Source organism: Dermacentor andersoni, chromosome 10 (assembly GCF_023375885.2).
Source record: "Dermacentor andersoni chromosome 10, qqDerAnde1_hic_scaffold, whole genome shotgun sequence".
NCBI lineage: Eukaryota > Metazoa > Arthropoda > Arachnida > Ixodida > Ixodidae > Dermacentor > Dermacentor andersoni.
In genome coordinates, this window is record NC_092823.1 from 134,860,153 (window position 1) to 134,881,822 (window position 21,670).

The window sequence follows — 21,670 nt, forward strand, 5'->3', positions numbered from 1 at the left end:
AGATAGACTTTTATATGAGAACATTGTATATGACTCTAATGGGTGTTTTTGAGAGGGCAGTCAGGGATGGTAATTGCAGAGTGTTTATATCTTGATATAGCCTACAGTCAGTAATGCTGGGATGATCGGTTCAAAGCACGGACACAAATTATTGGCTGCAGACGTTACGGATAATTAAAGAAAATCTATTAATTTAGCATTGCTGACGGAAAAAGGCACGTCGAACATGTCTTCAAACATGGTATAGTCTTTTGAGCATAGTGTGTAACAGTACTCTAAACACAGCGGTTTTGCGAAATCGCAATGAACCTATGCAGGGAATTCAAGTTGTCCGCACCTCAATGTGCATGTTCCCTTTTTTTTTTTTCTTTCTTCATCGACCGGACAGAATCGGCAAGGACAAGTCGCGTACATGTACACCATAACGAAAGCGCATACGTGAAGAAAATTCCGTACAATACGATTAAACCCTGCCGTTCTTTTTTCATTCAATGTATAAGCCAGCTCATTCACAGACGTTTCATCTAGAACTACGACAAATAATAGACCTCAATCATCAAGTCACTCTAAGGTGCAACTAAGACGTACAAAATGAGCCTTACGGCCTTTTCTTTTCTTTTTATGACATCGCACTTCTTATTCTTTAAGGAAGTGTCCTAAGCTCCTTAAAGTCGTGAATTTCGAGGCTGCACAAACTGTTCTAGAAAACACGTCCGGCTAAAGTGCTTCGCTTTCCTGTAAGACAAACGAATGATCGATTCGGGCGGGGCTTATCGAATAAGCGGCGAAAAGCTTGGCTGGCATGTATGCCTGTTTGCACATCGTATTACCCAGTCGGCGGCGTATCGGAAGAGATAACAAGTGTCAACATTGAGCGCAGTGCATTGTTGATTTCCTCCCACACTGGCGGGAAGGTCGACCGAGCGCTTGCGCGTGGCCGCCTGCAGTGGAGTCGGCTCTTTTAGTACGTATTTGCATAATTTAGACATTCACTGCTTGCAGCGAGAAAGAATAATTCATAATGCAGGTCATTTGTCTAACGACACGCACTGCAGCGTTTATAGGAAATAACTTGCGCTCTTTTATATCTTGAGATCCGCCAAATATGGAGCAGTCAGTATATACGATATGAAAAGTGTTAACGTTTTTTTCTCTCTCACAGGGTACGACGCGGGAGAATGTGGCCATAAAATGGTGGTTAACTCTGTTGAAGGAGTCGACTTGCGTTTATATTTTTAACGTTTTATCCGCGTTCTTCCTACAGTGCAAGTCACCGTATTTGCACGTACATAATGCGACCGCGAACACGACTTCTCTGGAAAAAAAAAAGAACCCCCCCCCCCCCCCACACACACACACACACATATATATATATATATATATATATATATATATATATATATATATATATATATATATATATATACTTTTTCATGTCGGAGCAACCAAGGAAATTCTGGCAATATTTATCTAAAGATAGAAGCGGCATCATAGAGATCAGAACATCTTGCATAAGCATTGACGATCCTTTGACCATTGCTAATGAATTTAACGCGTTTTTTTCAATCGGTGTTTACTATCAACGCATCGCACGCGCACTTGCAACCTTACACGCTTCGTAATTCGATGCCAGAAGTAGATTTAAGCAAAAACGGCATTCTTAGTCTTTTGCGTAATCTAGACATAAAAAAGTCATCAGGTACGTCCGGACAAAATATCTAATGTTTTCCTCAACAGATACGCAATCTGGGTAGCAGAGTACTTATATGTAATAAATAAAACATTGTTAGAATCCTGTGTGATACCGGATGACTGGAGCTTTGCAAGGATAGTTCCGATTGACAAATCTGGATCCCCTTTAGAACTAAATAATTACAGACCAGTTTCCTTAACATCCACAACTTGTAAACTGCTAGAACACATTTTATTTAGAGAGATTATAACATATTTAGAGAATAATCATTTACTTCATGCAAATCAACATGGATTTAGGGCTGGTTTATCCACAATAACACAGTTAGCTGAGATAACGGATGATTTTATGAATGCACTGAATATGAGGGGTCAAATCGATCTAGTGTTCTTGGACTTTTCCAAAGCGTTCGATGTAGTTCGGCATGCCGATTTAGTAACTAAACTGCTCTCTATGGGCATAGAAAGCAATATCATCCGTTGGATAGAATCTTATTTGTCCTCAAGAAAACAATACGTTGCTGTTAAAGACTGCGTTTCTGGTACAATGGAAGTGCACTCAGGGGTGCCACAGGGGTCAGTTCTCGGTCCCTTGTTTTTCTTAGTTTATATCAATGACATCTATTTATCTGTTCAATCGCCTGTGAAGATCCGGTTGTTTGCGGACGATTGTGTTGTTTATACTAATGTAAATCATCACTCCGACCAAGTAAGGCTTAATGAGGCGTTGCACTCAATTAGCGTATGGTGTGAAACATGGGGATTGAAGCTAAATACTTTGAAAACGGCAGCTATTACATTTACCAACAAGAAAGAACCCTTAGATTTTGCTTATATTATTAATAATTCTTATATACATAAAACCCAGCGAGTGAAGTATTTAGGTGTTACACTCACAAAAAATTTAAGTTGGGAACCCCATATAGAAAACGTTTGCAGCAAAGCGCTAAAAAAGCTGGCATTTTTGAAACGGAAATTGCGCCGTACCTCATCGACCGTTAAGTTAACAGCATACAAAGCTCTTGTAAGACCAAAATTAGAATATGCGGATTTGATTTGGAGCCCTCATCAAAAATATTTAATCAAGAAAATAGAAAGAGTGCAAAATACTCCACATACTCGAGTTTTTCTAGCGTGTCCGTTCTTCGCGACAGGGCAAAATTGAAAAAAACTAGCTCATCGCAGAATTGTATCTCGCATCAAATTTTTATATCAGCTGTACCATGGTCACTACAAAATACCGCGTGAATGTTATTTACCTGAGCCCCCCATGCGGTCTGCTCGTACAAACCACAACAAAACAATTAAGCAACCATTTAGTAATCTTAACATCCATTAATATTCTCTTTTTCCCCATGCAATTTCAGTATGGAATAAATTACCCGAAGAAGTAGTTAACGCTAATACAACAGAATCGTTCGTTCAGCTTTCAAATAACCTTTTCTTTGACCTCTAAATTGCCGCAATGAAAGCAGTTGCTTTTGCGTTACGCTTTTTCATTGTTATTTTGTTTATGCATTGCACTGTTGTATGTTCATGTTTATTTCTGTTACGTATAGTGTTACAATGACGTATGTACATGTTTTTGTTGTGTTCTCAATTGCTAATTGACAGTTTTAATTTACGTTGCTGTATGTACCCACTCCTGCTTGGGCCCGAATAGGGCCTGCAGTATTTGTAAATAAAAAAAAATATATTGCGATTATAACCCGGAGCTATACGACAAGGGAACAAAAAACGGCGCGTAAAAGGGAATGCCCGCAGTGCATTAATGAACGTCACTGCGAACTAACGCAGCAAAATAAAGTCAGAGCATGGGTACTGGCGCCATGCCCCGTGACACCCGCCAAGGTCACTCGACAGCCAGCACTTGAGAAATGCCTGCAGCACAATCGAACAGAGCAGCTAGAGCCTTTCACGCGATTTCCGAGACCGCTGGCTTCGCGCGCCTGTGCCTGCATAACAGCACGGATCGTCTTGCTGGAGTTTGCGATTAATCACTGATGCAACACTGCCAACACTAACAGCGTTCTAAATCGGGAGGAGAAATACGGCACGAAATGCGCAGGGGCCTCTCTCACGTGGGCAGCTTTTACGTGGGGCCGAGTGCCAGCGGGTGCGGAGAGTACGGCGAGCCTGCAGCTACGTCCAGCGTGCGCAAAGTGACACACGACAAACCAGGTTGTGTTCGTGTCGCGAACCTGAATGTGACGTGAGGCGACCGTAAATTTCGGGGGGAAAAGAAACCCGCGTTATATCTGTGCAAGCACGGTACTTTTGCACGCTATGCGGCGTCACATGTAACCTGTGCTGCGAATGTTTAGGCACGAGTGCATACCGTCTTACAGGACGCAAGGACTACTGAAAGGTAGAAAAACTCATCTGTATAGCTTTGATGTCTTTGATGTACGAGTTGCTCGAATTTAGACAAATCCGCAAAGGCTTCTTTTGTTGTTGTTTCTGTTTGGGATTATGCAGTATATCTGCTCGTATGTGCATGGTCAGCTACTGCAGTGGTAATGGTTACTCATTGCTGAGCATGCTTTTCCTTAATAACGCTCAGACACGGGACATTCCCAAGAAATCAACAACGAAGTTGCGCTGCGCGTGAACTACCGCTTACGCGTAAATGTTTTAATTAATCTGCTCCTTTTAACCTTCACTATGCATCAGTAATGCTCCATTGGTTTGTACATAGCCTTTACATAAACGATGCCGATGGGGCATGCGCATTGCCGAGTGTGTGATTTCGCGAACAACAATCCGAATCAGATCGCCACTGAAAAACGCCGACGAGCCCACCGGTACTTTCAGTTCGCCTCTAGGGTGCGCTGGTGCGGTCTTCCGCGAACGTGACGAACGGCAGTGGACACGTGTTTAAGAAAACTGCACCGATAGACACAGGCCGCTACCTCGAGGCATTTAATTTCTTCCTGCTCGCGCCGCCAGGAATTGGCGGGGGAGCCGAAACGGCAAGGGATTCGTATGCTGGGCGCCGAACTAATGCCGCCCGAGGGTGTTCTCTATAAAATGAAAAGAAAATCAGCCGCCGCTTTGGTTCGGGAGCTGTTACTACACAATGGAGTCTTACTGCGCCTTTCACAGGAACAGTGCAATGTTCTCGAAGACCCCGCTAGCCCACGACGCTTACAGTTTGCCTTATAGATGCAAATGCAATGCTAGTGTCTGAGTTTATTCAGGGGCGTTTAACAAGTATAGCAGTCAGAAAAGAAGAACCGACTTTCTTAGACTTAGGTCAATGCGCGATGCGGTTGGAGCTTTGCGTAAATTCCGTTCCTTGCAACAAAAGCGTTATTTCCTTGCAATAAAATCTAATGATATCAGATCTACACGTATTATACAAAATTGTTTCCCGAAATGGCGCAGTATATGGAAAGCACCAGAGACTTGCAGGGATGAGATTTTAGTCGTAATATCACTCTGCTTTCTTCACCTAAAAGGCCCATACTATGGATAAGATATCGAACACACCGCGCTCATTGCATAAGGAAATCTTAGACCCAGAAAACTTGTAAAATTATGGAGCACTTCGGGGTAGCAGCGCAAACCTACCAAACTTTACGCGAGTATATATGGAAAGCAAGATTGGTTTGTAGGAAACCAAACTTAGAAACGGATACTTGTACGCTTGGTGCATTCATGATTCATTGAGATGTCACTCGTATAGGCCTCAAGAATTCTTTATTGTCTTGCTTGTTGAATCACTGGTACCAGTTACCGCCGTAGTAAACTTTTGCGAAATGGTATGTGTACTCGCCGCAGTGGCTCGGTGGCTGGGAAGTTCTGCTGCTAAGCATGAGGTTGTGGGTTTGACTCCTAACCCCTGCGGCCCCATTTCGGGGGACCAATTAACAGCAAGAACGCCCTTGTACTCAAATTTAGGTGCCTCAGACGGTCAAAATTAGTCCACAGACCTCCACTATAAGTTGTCTCTGATAGCCCCAGCGTTGGTACGTAGCCTTAATCCGCATGAACCGACCATCGATGGCATGCGTTGGCTGAACAGGACAGCGAGTGACGTCGTGTTGCTCCTTGGCATACGAGCATCGTGCTCCGGTCGAGTCCGCTGTCGAAAACAGCGAGCAGACTGAGGTGCAAGACGCGAAGAAACAACGTTATTTAGTCGTTCGAACCAAATGTTAAGCTTAGTTCGAGTGCTATAACCCATGATACTTTAGAAATATCAGTATGCTCTACGTTTGCTGAGACCACGGCGTGTTAAAGAGGGTGCCATAAGATGATATTCGCACCTGCCTAATTATTCGCAGCACTGATTACATGTGACGCCCCACAATGTGCGAATGACCGGTCGTTTCGGTAATTAACTGATAAAGTCATTATAGAAATTGTAGGCACCTTCTGCATAACGAATAACATGGGGAGAAATGCCCCTGATTATCGCCACCAGGTCGCACACTCTCCTTGACAGTGCTGCGGTTGTAAAAAAAAAAACAAGTAAAAAAAGATGAAGGCTGCCTTTAGTTCCAATTTCCTGCGTTCGTAAGTTTCAATATTCTGCGAGGGATTTGTCCCTCACGATATAATCTGAGGGAAGGAGAAGAAAGAAAAAAAATTGTCGTCCACATGAGAACAGCACGAATCTACAAAAGAAAACGAGACGGGTTTCTTTTTTAGTTGGTCCCGGGTTTGATCCCCGAACCGGAACAAATTTCTCTTAAGAATTGTGGAAGTGCAGGCCATTTGTTTTAGCACTGTCAAGGATGAAACAGCCCAAATCACGGGACCGAGAATAAAACTAAACAACGCAATTACGTTGTATTACTCTTTGTAATGTGTATTGCGGTGTTTTACCCGACAATGTTTCTTGAACTGTGAAGCTTTCTTTACCAGAAACCCGTTCGAAAAATATGGAAGAGAGAAAAATGATTGAGAACAGGTAAAGGGAAAGCGTCTGATTGGTTATCCTACGCTGGGGGAGGATAAATACTGGGGAATAAAAACGAGGGAGGGAGAGATGAGAAAACAGCGAATGTGTTGAACACGCGCAGATAACATACGCAGACAAAGGTGTCTTCCACACAAAACGCAAAAGGGAGTCTGCTGCCGTCTCGACGAGCAGTCGGTGTTCCAGTACAAGCATTTTGACAAACTGAGCTTTAAACCGGAAGAAATCTTCGTGAATTCATGAATTCACACCTCCTCATCCATGAACAGCTGCATTTTGCCTTCAACGACATTACGCTAACCTGTGGTTCACTTATGCGAGGATAGTAGCGATTCACGGCTCCTATGAGATTAACGCTTTCCAATTTAGGATAGTGGTCCGAATATTCAGCGCCACTACATTGACGAGCACCGGGAGGACACAGACGGAGACAAGTAGCGATGACATCTGAATTCATTTGTATTTAGGTGCAATATCGTTAGAAAAGAACTGTCGTACAAGACATAGTGTGCGCATGTTTCGAGCTTCTATCAGAGCCTAAATATTGCTTCGAGGCGTGTGCCCGCGGAATGTGGTTTGCAATGCCGCGGCTTCTGTTTCTTTCATTGCGATTCTCCAGCTTGGTGTGGATGGATGGTGCTGCAAATTAGAAACGCTTAAGCAAGACCAGACACAAGCAATTTGCGACTCCCAACTTTACACACGGGTGCGTTGTCTTTTGTGGAGCTGGCCATTACTATAATGCATGCGCGCGCGCACGCAAGCACGTACTCACGCGGGCACCTATACCATGCCATTAAGCTCACGAATTGAACGCGACTTTCGCTGTTGTATACAGTCAGTCAGTGCTTCTCAATTTTGCCTACCATGCCACCCCTCACATATGACGTGCCAGGTTTCGATTCCTATCGACTTACTTACGGTATTTGTCAGCACGTAAATAACGAGCAAAAAATTTATGCTGAAGCTTTATCTTGTAATTAATAAAACCTCACTGAATTTGTCGCATTAGCTGCACGTTATATAAAGGCAATAGGTATGTGCAATATTTCTGGATATTAACGGCACCTACGACAACGTCTTCTACCATTCGATTCTTCGCGCACTTGAGGATGTCGGAGTTGTTGGGCGGAAGTACGCATCGCTCTACAGTTATCTCAGTGGCCGCACCGTTTTCATGTCCACTTCCTATGGCGAGACTGATAGACATGACGTCCGCAGGGGTGTGCCGCAGGGTGGCGTTCTTGGCACAATATTGTTCAATGTCATACTGGTGGGCGTAGCAGACGAGCTACCTGACACAACGCATATCAGCACGTAGGTGGATGACATCTATATCTGGTCATCTGGGATGACACATCCACAAGTGCGTGCAAGGCTTCAACGTGCGGCTACCATCACGGTGAAGTACTTGCGCCGTAGAGGCCTGCAACTCTCAGCAACTAAGTGTGCAGTGTTGACATTCAGGCGCAAATTAATTTCACAAAATATCGCATCCTTGTTGACGAAACGGCGCTCCCTTTAGTCACCCACCACAACTTTCTTGGTGTGATAATAGATCGCAGTCTTTCTTGGACCAAACATGTTACTGCTCTTAGGGCTAAACTGACAAATTTCATACACGTTCTTCGTCTTATATCTGGACTGAGATGGGGCTCCTCTGAACGAAGTTTGCTCCAAGTGTACCGGGCACTTTTTGTGGGCTACATACGCTACAGCATGCTTGTGCTATCTAACATGGGATTATCTTGTATGCGCACGCTGGAGAGCCTTCAGGCACGAGCTCTGCGGATATGCATTGGCTTGCCACGCTGCACGTCAACTAAGGGCACAATATGGGAAGCACCGGCTTGCCCAATCGACATATAAAGGTCTTGTGAACCTGTGCGAACCTATCTTCGCCTGCTGACCAGACACTCACACCATCCTCTGCCAACGCTTCCAAGAACCAACCTTGGCTGTGATTTTTATAAAGCAATTGCATGTCACTCAAGCATTATACCTTCAATGTTCCAGGCCACCAACATCCTCGAAGCACCTCTATGGACATTATCGAGGCCACTAGTGAGGCTTTAAATACCGGGAAAATGAGAAAATCCCACGTTTCTTCCATTGGCTTGAAACAGCTCACCCTTGTCCCATATATTTACATTATATAGTGGGACTCTTCAAGTACATACCGATGGTTCGGTCACACCATATGCCACAACGGTAGCATTTGTTATCCCACAACTTGGAATTACTCGGCGATTTCAATTAGACCACGATAGACAGGGTTCTGCGATGTGAAATCAGAACTACCGCGCTAAAATGCTTTTTAAGGAAGGGACCATATCACCCGCTTGTGCTGAAAATCACCGAACTTCATCACAGTGCCGAGTCAGGTGGCCATGTGATCACATTTCAATGGGTGCCTAGTCATTGTGGTGTGATTGGAAATGAACTCGCTGACAGTGAGGCAAGATCGGCACTCTCTTCCTCGGATGAACCACGGATTGCCTACTCGCGACCTGACACCAACTCTATGATCAAGGCACTGATGCAGGACCTTACAAAGGCGTACAGAGCCTCCGATGACAACATCCACAGACGCCTACATTTGATCGACCTAGACGGTAAATTCTGTTTGCCCCCGAAGGTTATGCGGAGCAAAACGTCATTGCTACACAGGATTCGGCTGGGCGTTGCTTTCACCCGTCGTACGCACATCTCATGGGCCAGTGGAAGAGCCCTGATTGTGAACACTGCCAGACGCCTGAAACACTGGAACTCATAGTGCGCGATTGCCCAGCATATATGCTGCAGCGAAGGACGTTGGACAGTTCTCTAGCCAGCGTTAGCAGGCAACGACTGTCGGAGGACGCTATCCTCGGCCCATGGCCTGACACTGCAACTTCAATGCGGGCAACTAAAGCGCTGTTGAAATTTCTGCAGGACACCAAGCTAGACGAGCGGCTCTAGTAGGGCCCCTGTCTAATATACATAAGCACTCGCCACTTCTCTTATCGTCATCACCCATCCCAGTACTTTCACTCCCCTCTTCCCCAATGCAGAGTAGCAGACTAGAGCGCACTAGCTCAAGTAGACCTCTCTGTATTTCTTGTCGATAAATTCTATCTAAACGCAAAGCCTGCCAGCATGGGCGACAATATTAATTGCCTGCAGTGCGTTTGTTTGCTATGGAGCCAAAGCATGCGTATGGTTTGGGCAATGTGACTCGCTTTAAAAATACTGCGGCTGGCGTCCCGGACTCTGGTATGGATTGTATGGGATCTCGGCCTCTAATGCCCCATTGTGAGTACGTGCGTATGTATGTTTTTATTTGCACTTTTGGTCTTGACGTTTCTGCATATTCGTATGACGATCAAGCGTTTCGAGAAAGCCGCCGCCGAAAGTTATCACCGTTTCCAATATCTAGCAGATAAATAAATCTGAGCACTAAGTCATTGTCGCGGCACCGGACAACTTCCCCGCGACTACTTTGCGAACTCTCTTAGCACGACTCGCGACCTACAGCTCGAAAAACACTGCCGGATCATTATACGCTAAAGGTGACCCAGAATTTGAAAGTAAACATCGCCGGTTCTCTTGGAAAAAAATAGGGCTAGTTGGTAATTGTGTGCATAAGGTTCCACCGAAGTATCTTTACCAAAAAAAAAAAAGAAAGATGTTTGGTGACGAAGCGATCTTTGAAAATTTAGCAGAGAAGCAAAAGTTGGTTGGAGGTGAATGTTTTTTAATCAAATCGTGAAACTAATTACAATAACAAATCTTATTTTAGAGTATTCTACTTACGTTGTTCTTTGATGTGACATCGTGAGGGAACGCATTTATGAATTTTCCGCTTTTATTGGCTCAGTAAAAAAGCAAAAAAAAATTGCGTTTTCAGAAATTCTTTCCATGAACGTCATTCATGTTTCAGCCACAATAACATTTACTGCTTTTTTTCTGTAGCTATAATTCCTGCTAAAAACAATCTTATACAGTCAAATGAAGTGTTTTTTCCAGAAAATTACTTCCAATGTTGCTGGAAAGTTACTTTCTAACACAGTTCAGATCTAAATTAAGCACTAGGCACTCCAAATACCATTACGCAATAATAGCTCATTGTACGCACCAACGTTTAAGCTTGTGATCTAGAAATAATAATTTGAGAAATTTTGTTTCAAGCCAGAGAAAAATTTTTGAAGCGACCAATCTCACCGGAAGGCGCTCCCGAACTTTGTCTTCACTGCGCAGCACTTTTATGCCACCGCCATCTTTCTTTTTTTGGGGGGAAGGGGGTGCACGCATGTGCACTGTGGCCAAGCGAACGTGGGCTGTGTCACATTACATCAGTATAAATACATCGAAAAAGGTGTAGTACGGCAGTTCACCACTTCTGCTGAACTGCCGGCATGGGGCACTCCTGGTATGGGGCACTACAACTGATACGAATTTAAACAAATTATTTTTATAACAGAAAAGGATAGTACGCGTCCTCACAAATGTTCCGTACGATACACACACCGAGCATTTATTTGACAAGTTTAAAATTATTACAGTGCACGAAATTTATAAGCGTCGACTTTTGCAGAAGTATTATCACATGAACAGGAAAAGCGATTCCCCAGTCCGGTGCGATTGCAGCACATTTTCCCCGCGCAATACCCGACTGCTCTTTGCAAATTATGTCAGGAAAATAGAGCGACGCTGTCACACATGTTGTGGGAGTGTCGGGTTACATCAGCTACAGTGGCAGTAGCTCCGGAGGCTCTTGCGTCGAAGTGGGCCGCCGCTCTGCGCAGCTCCAACCTCAAGACACAAGAGTGGGCTGTCCAGCAAGCCCGAGAGGCGGCGACGAGGCAAGGCCTCGAAGTCCCCTCATGGGAGACCTGAGCCCGGGTCGTCAAATTTGCCGGATTCAAAATAAAGTTGTTTCCATCCATCTATCCCTTGTTCAATTATCATGTTTAGAAGAACGTGTCCTCTCACATTTCTCAAGAAACAGAGAACCCTGGACAGTGCACTGTTTTAGAACTAATTGCAGCTCACGAATGCTAAAAGACACCTTATCAAGGCTTTTAAATACTTACAATAAATCTGGAATTGATATATGTGCTCCTACCCCATCAGAATTTTCTCGACTTAATCAGCAGGACTAATATTCCCGTTTATACGGTAAGCTATTTCCGGAGTGCAGATTAGTTGAGTGTACAACCTCTTGTTTACATTTATATATATATTTTTTTTCTGTGATGTGTGAGACATTGTGTAACTTCTCCATGCGTAACTACTCACTTTCCATGTAGTGCTTCGCATGCATTCTTGCAAAACTGTCTATTTTTGTATTCTCAAAAACACGTGGCAGCTCCGCGCTGCCCATGTCTTGTGATCATAGGGGGCAGGGGGTTTTTTCAAGCTGCACTTGCAGCTTTTCTTCCCTGCCTCCCCCAATCTGTTGGAAATAAAGGTATATTCAAATTGAAATTCTATTTTTGTGAGCTCAGGGCGGTGAGGTATAGACTACCATGCCATAGATGGGTGCTTCTTGCAGTGGCAGGTAGAGGCTAGCTTAACCTTATTCTGTCCTACGCGGATGCAGTATAATCAGCATCTGCTGCTTAACACGAGTTCGAAAACGGCTCTTGACCAGGTCCACGAACACTCACAAACTGTAGATTGAAAATTTCTTGACATTTGTCTCTTACAACTCGGTTGGTGCGCAGTGTCGATGATTCAGGTTCTTGCATAAGTTGTAATATGTTGATGTGTAGTATTTACAAAACAATGAATCAGCGCCGTGCACAATATTTCTTGCCTGATAACTGTTCCATCCTGACGACGACTTTAAAGCAGTCATGGTTTGCATTCATCTCACAGCTTTATTATTGTAATAGTTTACTCCCGTTTACCACATATAAAGAAGCATGCGTCCATATTTTGTGCACAAGGAGTTCATAAGCTCGGCAAGAATTCATTTGAGGCCCATACGTGTTTTGCAGTGAAGACACAGTTCAGTGGTGCCTACCGGTGAGAGTGCACGAGGACTTCAATTATTTTCTCGCTTCAAACAATATGTACTCAAATTGAAATTTCTTGATAGCAAGCCGTAAGGTTGGTGCGTATAATGAGCTACCTCAATTAGTTTAATCTGGAGGATCTTAATGCCTAAACTCGGTCTGAACATCGTCAGAAAGTGTCTTCTTCGCAACTTCGGTAGTAATCTTCTGGGAAAGCACTTAATTTGATTTTCTACGACTACGTTTAGCAGAAATTCCAGAAAAAAGTGTAACAAATTATTGTGGCTGAGACATCACGAATCTTTGTGCAAAACTTTCTAAAATCGCATAATTTCTTTCTTTCTTATTGGGCCAATTAAACGCGGAAAGTTTATAAATGGGTTCACCTATGACGTCAAGTGAAAGAAGTGCGCCGTTAGAATACTCTAAATGAAGGAATGGTGTCTGGATAGTGCAGCAACACACGGACGCAAGAAGTTTCTTCTTGCGTCCGAAGACAAGCGCTAACGTGTACACGTCGCCCTCTTATAAAGGACACCGCTATTTAGACAAGTATAAGCGCGAGTGTGTAACATAAATAACAGAAACTGAGCAAGTCCTCTCGGCCGCTGAGCAATGCATCAGTAAGCCGCCACCATTATTTTCCGCGAGAGAATTGGATTATTTGCGCATGCCACGAAAGCTGACCGCATTTGTAATGTAAAAATTAAATTAAATTATGGGGTTTTACGTGCCAAAACCACTTTCTGATTATGAGGCACGCCGTACTGGAGGATTCCGGAAATTTCGACCACCTGGGGTTCTTTAACGTGCACCTAAATCTAAGCACACGGGTGTTTTCGCCCCCATCGAAATACGGCCGCCGTGGCCTGGATTCGATCCCGCGACCTCGTGCTCAGCAGCCCAACACCATAGCCACTGAGCCACCACGGCGGGTTTTGTAATGTATAATTTAGGTTTTCTGGGTGTCTTGTCGATGTGTGGGTTTTACATCGTTTTCATGTCATGTACGTATCTTCGAGCTTGATATTGCTGTGAACGCGGCTTCTTTGTGTATATAAGTAAGACCGATACCGGAAATAAAAGTTCATTGTTGATAGTTAGCGCTTGTCTTCGTCCGTTCGTTTCTTCTTGTGTCCGTGTTCTGCTGCGCTATCCAGGCACCATTCCATGATGACCGACCAACAAGCCCATATCGCCACCTTCGTTTAAACGAAAATTTGTCATTGCACCTAGTTTCAGACTTGAGCTTAAAAAATTTACCTACAACCAACATTTGCTTTCTCGGGATAACTTCGAAAACCGCTTATGTCACACACACAAAAACAAATTAGCGTGAAATACTTTGATGAATCCTCATTCCCACAATAACCAACTAGCCCATTTTTTGCCAAGAAAATCGGTGATGGTCTCTTTTAGGGTCTGGGACGTTTCGCGTGAAATGACCCTGCCGTAAGCGTAGTTGCTATAATCACGTCCGACTGCAAAGTGTTGACACCCTTTAATCAAACACGTGTGCGCAGGACGTGGGTGAAGTTTTCTTTGCTAGCGAGTGGGAAAATGAGAACAGTGCATGACTTGCGGTAGGTGGAGCTGGATTTTCCTAATGCGCCACTGTGCTCAACTTGATTTGCAAAGACAACGTTCAATGAATCGCGTCAGTCGCCCTTGCGGACGCTACCCACCGACCGTCCGCCCAGAAAGCAGTGAAATAGCTTTTGTGCTCGTTCGATAACAACTGGCGCATCAGCGCACGTGCACGCGTTACCGAAATCTGCTTGGGCCGCCTCGTGCCACGTCGCACTTGAATGCGCCCGGCGCTCGTTTCGACGCACACCGCCGGACGAGTTTGATCTGCACGATGTTTGCGTATACGACCAGCACCGCGATCCCCTTGTTGCCTGAGAAAAGCACAAGGGGGCGACCCGTCTCCGGCGTGCAGTCGGTAATCCTGATACTCGCGGACGTGCCGCATCTATTGTGAAGTTAAAATTAAATTATGGTGTTTTACGTGCCAAAACCACTTTCTGATTATGAGGCACGCCGTAGTGAAGGACTCCGGAAATTTCGACCTCCTGGGGTTCTTTAACGTGCACCTAAATCTAAGCACACGGGTGTTTTCGCATTTCGCCCCCATCGAAATGCGGCCGCCGTGGCCGGGATTCGATCCCGCGACCTCGTGCTCAGCAGCCTAACACCATAGCCACTGAGCAACCACGGCGGGTGTATTGTGAAGTTGTCGGGAGATGCGTTCGTGAAGGCGCACTACCTTTATTTTTAAATTTTATTTATCGATACTGCTGGCCGAAGGCCGTTACAGGGCGGTTGCAAGACAAACGAAACAAGATAGCAGTGCTGCCGCAGTCTAGAACAGACCAAATAAGGCATATACACAGTAAAAGGCACAATGGGAAGCAAGAAGAATCAAAAGACAAATTACATCAGGGTGGTATCAAATGTACCATAACCGCTGGAATAATCATGTGTGTTACAACCAGGAACGTAAGTTAGACAAATTACCATTATTAAAATTGCAGCTATGTAGTTCTAGCCGAGGTAAAAAATTTTGTTAGCGTGGTTTCAAATTTATTTAGACTGTCTACTGTTAGTAATCCATGTGGCAGCGCATTCCATTCCTCTATTGTTCTGGGAAAAAACGAGTACTTATGTGCATCTAGTCGGGCTATAATGGGTTGAATTTGCTCTAGGTTGCTGCTTCTTACTGTTCGAGACAGGCACTGTTTTATGTACTGCTGTGTATTAAGGTTAAACCAGCTATGGCGAATCAGATAAAAAAAAATGTTAGTCTGGCTGACTTTCTGCGTTCTGAAAGTGGAGGTAGGTTGAGCTTCCTGAGCATTTCTGTTACGGAGTCAGTTGAACAATATTTTGACAAGATGAATCTTGCGGCTCTTCTTTGAAGTTTTTCAACTCTATCTACCAGGTTTTTTTTAACGGATCCCACACGATGCTCGCGTACTCTAATGTGGGATGAAGCGGTAAATATGCAGCTAATTTGGTTTGTTGGTCGAAAGTGGGCATACATGCGAGCTGCCCGCCTGGCTACCATCTATGGATCTATGGCTCACACCATAGATCATTGCTGATCGTCATTACCGAGCGCTATGTTTTTTTTTTTTTGTTTTTTTTCTGTCGTTGAAGATATAAGAACCCCCCTGACATGTTGCGCAATTCTACTTATTGAGATCGGTTAATCTAAAGGCTGGCATTATTCGCGTGGAAAAACAAAATAATTGTTTGTCTAATTAACCATGATTCGCTAATTAACTTCTAAACTATTTAATTTACGCTGAATATTGCAATTTACGGGTGCAGCCGATGACTTTTAAAGTTATCTTCACTTAGTACGAATTCTGAGGAAGGCACCAGTTTCGAGACATACGTTCCCAAAGTTTGCAACATGCGTTGGTGTTGCATTAATTTGTTAGCTTCAGTTTATAAAAATGCCTTTTGTTAAGAAAGTAAATGGAACAACACTGCATTTTAAACCGCAATTTTGACAGCCCGTATATCAAAACTGTTGCTATTTTCAAGATTCCTTCCAGGTGAATGGGCCTTATCCAATCAGTGGCTTCAATTCGCACATTTCAATATATGCTCTAGGGTTTTTAGTTAGAGATGGTTATTAACATTTCGTTGATTATACAATTATACAAGTTGACTTCCAGTGTATGTTCACCGATTCGAGTGATCCAGTTTATGTGTAGATTTCTGAGGTAGGCCGCAGGACGATTAAAATATTTTTTAATGATAAAGAATACCCACGGTATACGATGTGCTCACCTGAGCAAAAAGTATTATGACCAGAGATTTGGCGACAAAAATGTAATTTGAAACTGATGAGTGCAGTCCAAATATGGCAGTGCAAGCTTTCCAGTGTGCTTGCCGACACCAGTTTGTGCGTCGGAATTATAAATTCAGCTTTTTTCTGCAAACCTGTGGTCCGTATACTTTTTTTCACAGATGTACGAATCAGATTATTTACTCTTTTTGTGCCGCAAGGCCAACGTTCTAAATAAAAAAGAATGTACGCGCTTGGTAAACGGCGGTGCTTCGAACAGGACATGGATAGCCTTAAACAGGTGGCATGTCTGGCTGCCGTTTATGTCCGATTGTCACGTTTTGGTGCTCTGAAAAAAAACAACAACATCCAGCTCCATTCCACCCAGTGAAAGTGGATGTACAGCGAAGCTGTTGCCGACGTTAGGCAAGCACCGCTACCACAATCGGCGTACGTCACGTGCGCACACATGTGCACGCAGGTGCAGCATACGTCCTCATTCATCTAGCCAAGCGCAAGTGCACTATTGAACGAAATGAATATTTAAAAGTAAATCGCGTCAAAAAGATGCGTGACGTATGACTTACGCACAAGCCGCAGACATGATACCACCGGACTGTAATTCGAATATATGAGAAAACGTAATTCTGTTATGCGGAAACTGAAACACGAAGCCTTCCAGCTGCCGTTTGTATCCCGACCATCTAGAGGCAAATTCCTGCCATCCAGAGGCTAACAGCTTCTCTGTAAAGAATGGCTGAAGCTGACGTGCCGAAAACAGCCAGTGAAGAGGCTCGTTTCCCTTCAGCCGTCACGATCAGGTCACATTGCAATCGAGAGCAGCAGTCTTCGGAAAAGATAAACTGGCAAACATGAGCGTCTTAATTGGAGGCGGGAAAGTGAGCCCCCGCAAAGTGCGTTCTTGTTGCAAATGTGTGCGCCATCTTCTGGTATTCTGGATAACGGCAGACGGCTTCTTTCTTTAGCGTCACCACTCGGCACTCGAAGAGATTGAAAAAAGAAAGAAAATAAAGCGATGATTTATTTCTACAAACACGAAAGAGTGCTTACCCGCTATAGTCTTCAGCTTGAGCACCTGCTAAAGGAAAGTGCCAGGTGAGTGATTTCACAGCCCATGCGAAACAGGCTTTTGGCTGCCGTGAGGTTTAGTAACCCGCGAGTTTGTGTTGCGGGTGAGTTACACTACGCAACCCGAGCATTGACAACTATGAACTAACGCGAAATCCTCCAGCGCCAATCTTGATTTATTAACAGCACTGAATTTTGAAGACATAGTATGTTCATGTTATGTTATGCTCTGTTTCTGTTCAGATTAGAATTTCACATGATACGTACAGTTGCGTTCAATATGAGCTACAACACCAGTGCCTGTGGTCGGAGGAGGTCCAATACTGCACAGCGGCTCTGACGCACTAAAAATGGGTTTAATAAGTACCAGTAATTGGAGCGGTATTCTGGATTGTTTTCAAATGTCGGCGCCGCCATGCAGTCTTGGAGCCCCTTCACTGATGAGCACAGGTGTTGCAGCTCATATTGAACGCCGCTGTACAGCGGAGTGGTGTATCATGTGCGCCGCGACGTCAAGCCCTAATTTGTATCTGGTTTCCGGGCCTCTGGGAAGCTACAGAACGCAGATTTTAGTCAAGCATACCCTTCCAAGAATGTTCTGAAAAAATAAAATGAATTCAATTGGCACCGAGTTGTGCGATAGCAACGAGCTTCACCTATAGCCGGCCACTTTTACTTCATCTTTAGATAATGTTAACATTACCAGCGCTATCCTTACACAGCGCATCTTCATCTAGCAAACTGGAAGAAATGGAACGGACAAAGCATCTGCATTAAACATACATAAATTAAATTTGTTATTGAAGAATAATGTACTGAAGTAACGCCATCTGGCCTTGAGAGTATTTGAAATAAATAAATAAATAAATAAATAAATAAATAAATAAATAAATAAATAAATACGAATTTAATTTACGCGCATATGTAGTTTGCACGGAGTACACCTTCATGACATTGCAGTGTCCTTACCTATGTCATCATTAGCGCAACTGCATTCAAAGCTAGTGATCACGTACATGCCATCAGTGTACTGAGGCCTTCACATCACCGATTAGCTATTCGGGCAAGTTGGTCAAAGTTCATGTTGTGAATGCGGTGCGAAGGGGTGAAGTTAGTGAAAACAATAAGCGTGTGATCGGCTTTGCTTGGACTTCGAACAACGTGTCACCACGCATTGATAAAAGACACAAAGTTGGTGTTCCAATAGCAAGAACTAATCGTTTATTCCACGTTCTAGCGGAAACTGGAATCACCTTCCCGCCTCCGTCGTCTTTATCCAAGATGGCACACCGTTCAAGTCTGCAATTTAACGACTTGCTGCTGTTTCTTTTCGCTACTTCCTTATTTTGCGTTGTCATCTATTGCCTTCTGTAACGTCTAAACGGCCCTGAAAGTAAATAAATGAAATGAAATGAAACAAACACATCAGCAATGTGCGCAACTCACTAGTTAAGCGCTCTGCAGAATGGAATGAAGTGCTTGTTGTGACCCCTTCAGTTCTTTGCAGATTGCCGAGTCGCTTCGAGTTGCCATTGCACTTTCCTCTGTTGGTTTGATGAGGGCAACACTACCATAGCATCCCCTTTGGGCAGCATTGTCGTAATTCCATGAGAAAATCTTCTGGGGAGATTTTCTACAAGTAAATCATTGAGCGAGTCTCTTCGACTTTCGTATATTGGTAAGTTTAGAGACCTTCGGCTACAACAATTTATAATACTTTATTGTCACAAACATCCAACTTCTGACATTGGTACACAATATAGTTAGAATGTGTAGAATGTTCATCTTTCTCTTTCCCTGCTACACACAAATTTGATCTGTAGACATATATGCTGCTCAACTGGAATAGCAAAAATAAATTTGAGAAAGCTTGATTGCGTATATAAGACAGTCACAGCTATCACACAAACAAACACAAAAAGAAAGAAAAAGAATAGATTCCTGATATGTCACCAGAACAATTAATTAACGAATCAATATTAGCGAGCACAAATCAAATGATTAAGTCCCGCACTGTTGTCGACCCTCGCAAGAGTGAGTGTAAGGCCAGGACGTGAGAATATTAGGGCTCTTGCTTTTCATTATTAGCGCACATTATTTTCTCAGATGACGTAAACATGATTGCTGTAGTTAAACTAGAGCCACAGTTTGGTGTTCGATTATAAATATTCCGTGAACAGCTGTATGCGATGACGAGGAAATACTGCGAAGGGATGATGCCACATCGACGGCCATCCAACTGTCGAGGAGGAACCACCCACTCGGTCAGTTCTTCTTGCAGTGGAAGCAGGCGCAGCTTTTGGCCGACTTGAAGACCAGGTCTCTGTGGCCGTCGAGGCAGCGGACCTGGACTTTGACCTGCGTGAGGACAAGCGTGAAAAGAATAATAATTTAATAATTTTAATTATGGGGTTTTACGTGCCAAAACCACTTTCTGATTATGAGGCACGCCGTAGTGGAGGACTCCGGAAATTTCGACCCCCTGGGGTTCTTTAACGTGCACCTAAATTTAAGTACACGGGTGTTTTCGCATTTCGCCCCCATCGAAATGCGGCCGCCGTGGCCGGGATTCGATCCCGCGACCTCGTGCTCAGCAAAGCGTGAAAAGAGCGTGCACGTGGTTGAGTATGCGGAATCTCAAACTTAAACGCGGTTCCAGCTATAGTGAATGGAGCAATGTACGATGTAATAAGTACAGGTGCGTGAAACAGTGTTCCGGATAACAGTAATCACTGCACTGCAACACAGTTCCACGTAGTTACTGCTACGTGTATCTAACAAGTAGGAGACTCGGAATATGTGAAATGTCGTTCCATATATTTTGTGGTCTTTTGTGGAATTCCGATCCGCTCAGTTATGCGGAAAATATTTGCAAGAGTTTTGCACTTATGGCAGGAACGGAGTTAAGAGACTATTAATGGTGGTAATATCGATGCGGAAATATGTAGCATTGAAACTGCAGAACAACATGTATAAGATTTTATGAGATAAAATGAACGAAAAGAAATGGAAGGGAGACCCATGCAGTAGCAAGAGATTACCTTGACGAAGTGGCGAAGAAAGAGATTTTTGGAAACGCTGAACGTATATAAAAATATAAATTATATTTTTACATTGGGAAATAAAATGTAGGAAACGCGAACAAATAGACAAAGAGCCTACAAAAAGACGAAGTGGGCCGTACGTAGGCTAGACCCAGAAGAGTGGACACGCATGCATATGAAATGTTTCTTGCATTGCAAGTAATACAGACGCCTAGAAAAGCATTGCTCCTAACGACGTTATATTAAAGGTGAAGCCGGAAATGCCGACGCCCACGCTAAATAGCTGCACTTTCGCCACCGGGCTCGTGCTATTGAAAAACTTCCAACTTCATCTTTTAGCGCCTCCTGATTAATGAAAAGTCTTACACAAGGTTCGCAAGCACGCAGGAATTGGGATGGGGACGCTGCTCGGCCATAAGAAAAAAAAAAACACGTAACTGAATACATTTAGTCAAGTAATCGCCATAGAAACTATCTGGTCAGGAAAGCGCCGCCTGAAGTCTTACAACACGTTTCGGTTACGTGTGGCGGAATACTGTGCAGTGTGTTAAATCTAGCTAGACATGATCCGCGTATAGGCGGATCATGTCTAGCTTATAAGCTGACCGGTGACCAGCGCTGTGCAGCGTCGTGAGAATGCAGTTATTATTGCCTGAATAGCAGTAAGCATCAAAACTCGCAGAAGTTTCAGGATTTCTCTTTTGCCCCCTTTTTCTAGCAAGCGGTGTGCGCCGTCAGCCGCCTTGGCCTCGGCCTTTCTGTTTTGGCGCTGTTGCGAAAAGCGAGGGCTGACGACACCTCGGAACGGCAGTTGTTGCGCACAATTTGAGCTTGGGACACCGAAGTGAGAAACAATTATTATTATTATTATTATTATTATTATTATTATTATTATTACGAGGAAGAGGAAAGAAACAGAGAAGGCAGACATGTTAGCCAGAAATCGTTGGAGAAACTAAAGCTTCACGCGGAAGACTAACAGGACTTTATTTCCCTGTAGCGTTAAAGACGTTCTGCCAAGAGCTCAGGGAACGAAGGACCTTGGAGTGTACTTCAGTAGCTCTCCGAATTTCTCGCCCCACGCTCAACACACGAGTCAGCGGGCACTTCGAAC

General features: G+C 43.9%; 2 protein-coding genes across 4 annotated transcripts in view; one reads left to right on the top strand and one right to left on the bottom strand.

The window, feature by feature from the left end:
* LOC126545157 (uncharacterized) overlaps positions 1 to 21,670 on the top strand; it is a 221,138-nt gene that overhangs the window by 9,609 nt on the left and 189,859 nt on the right. The window lies entirely within an intron of this gene.
* Positions 19,212 to 21,670, bottom strand: part of Gpa2 (Glycoprotein hormone alpha 2) — a 103,733-nt gene continuing 101,274 nt past the window's right edge. The window contains exon 4 of the mRNA XM_050192935.2: positions 19,212 to 19,870. Within this exon, the coding sequence (XP_050048892.1) occupies positions 19,778 to 19,870 (93 nt within the window). The 3' untranslated portion in view covers positions 19,212 to 19,777. The remainder of the gene's footprint in view (positions 19,871 to 21,670) is intronic.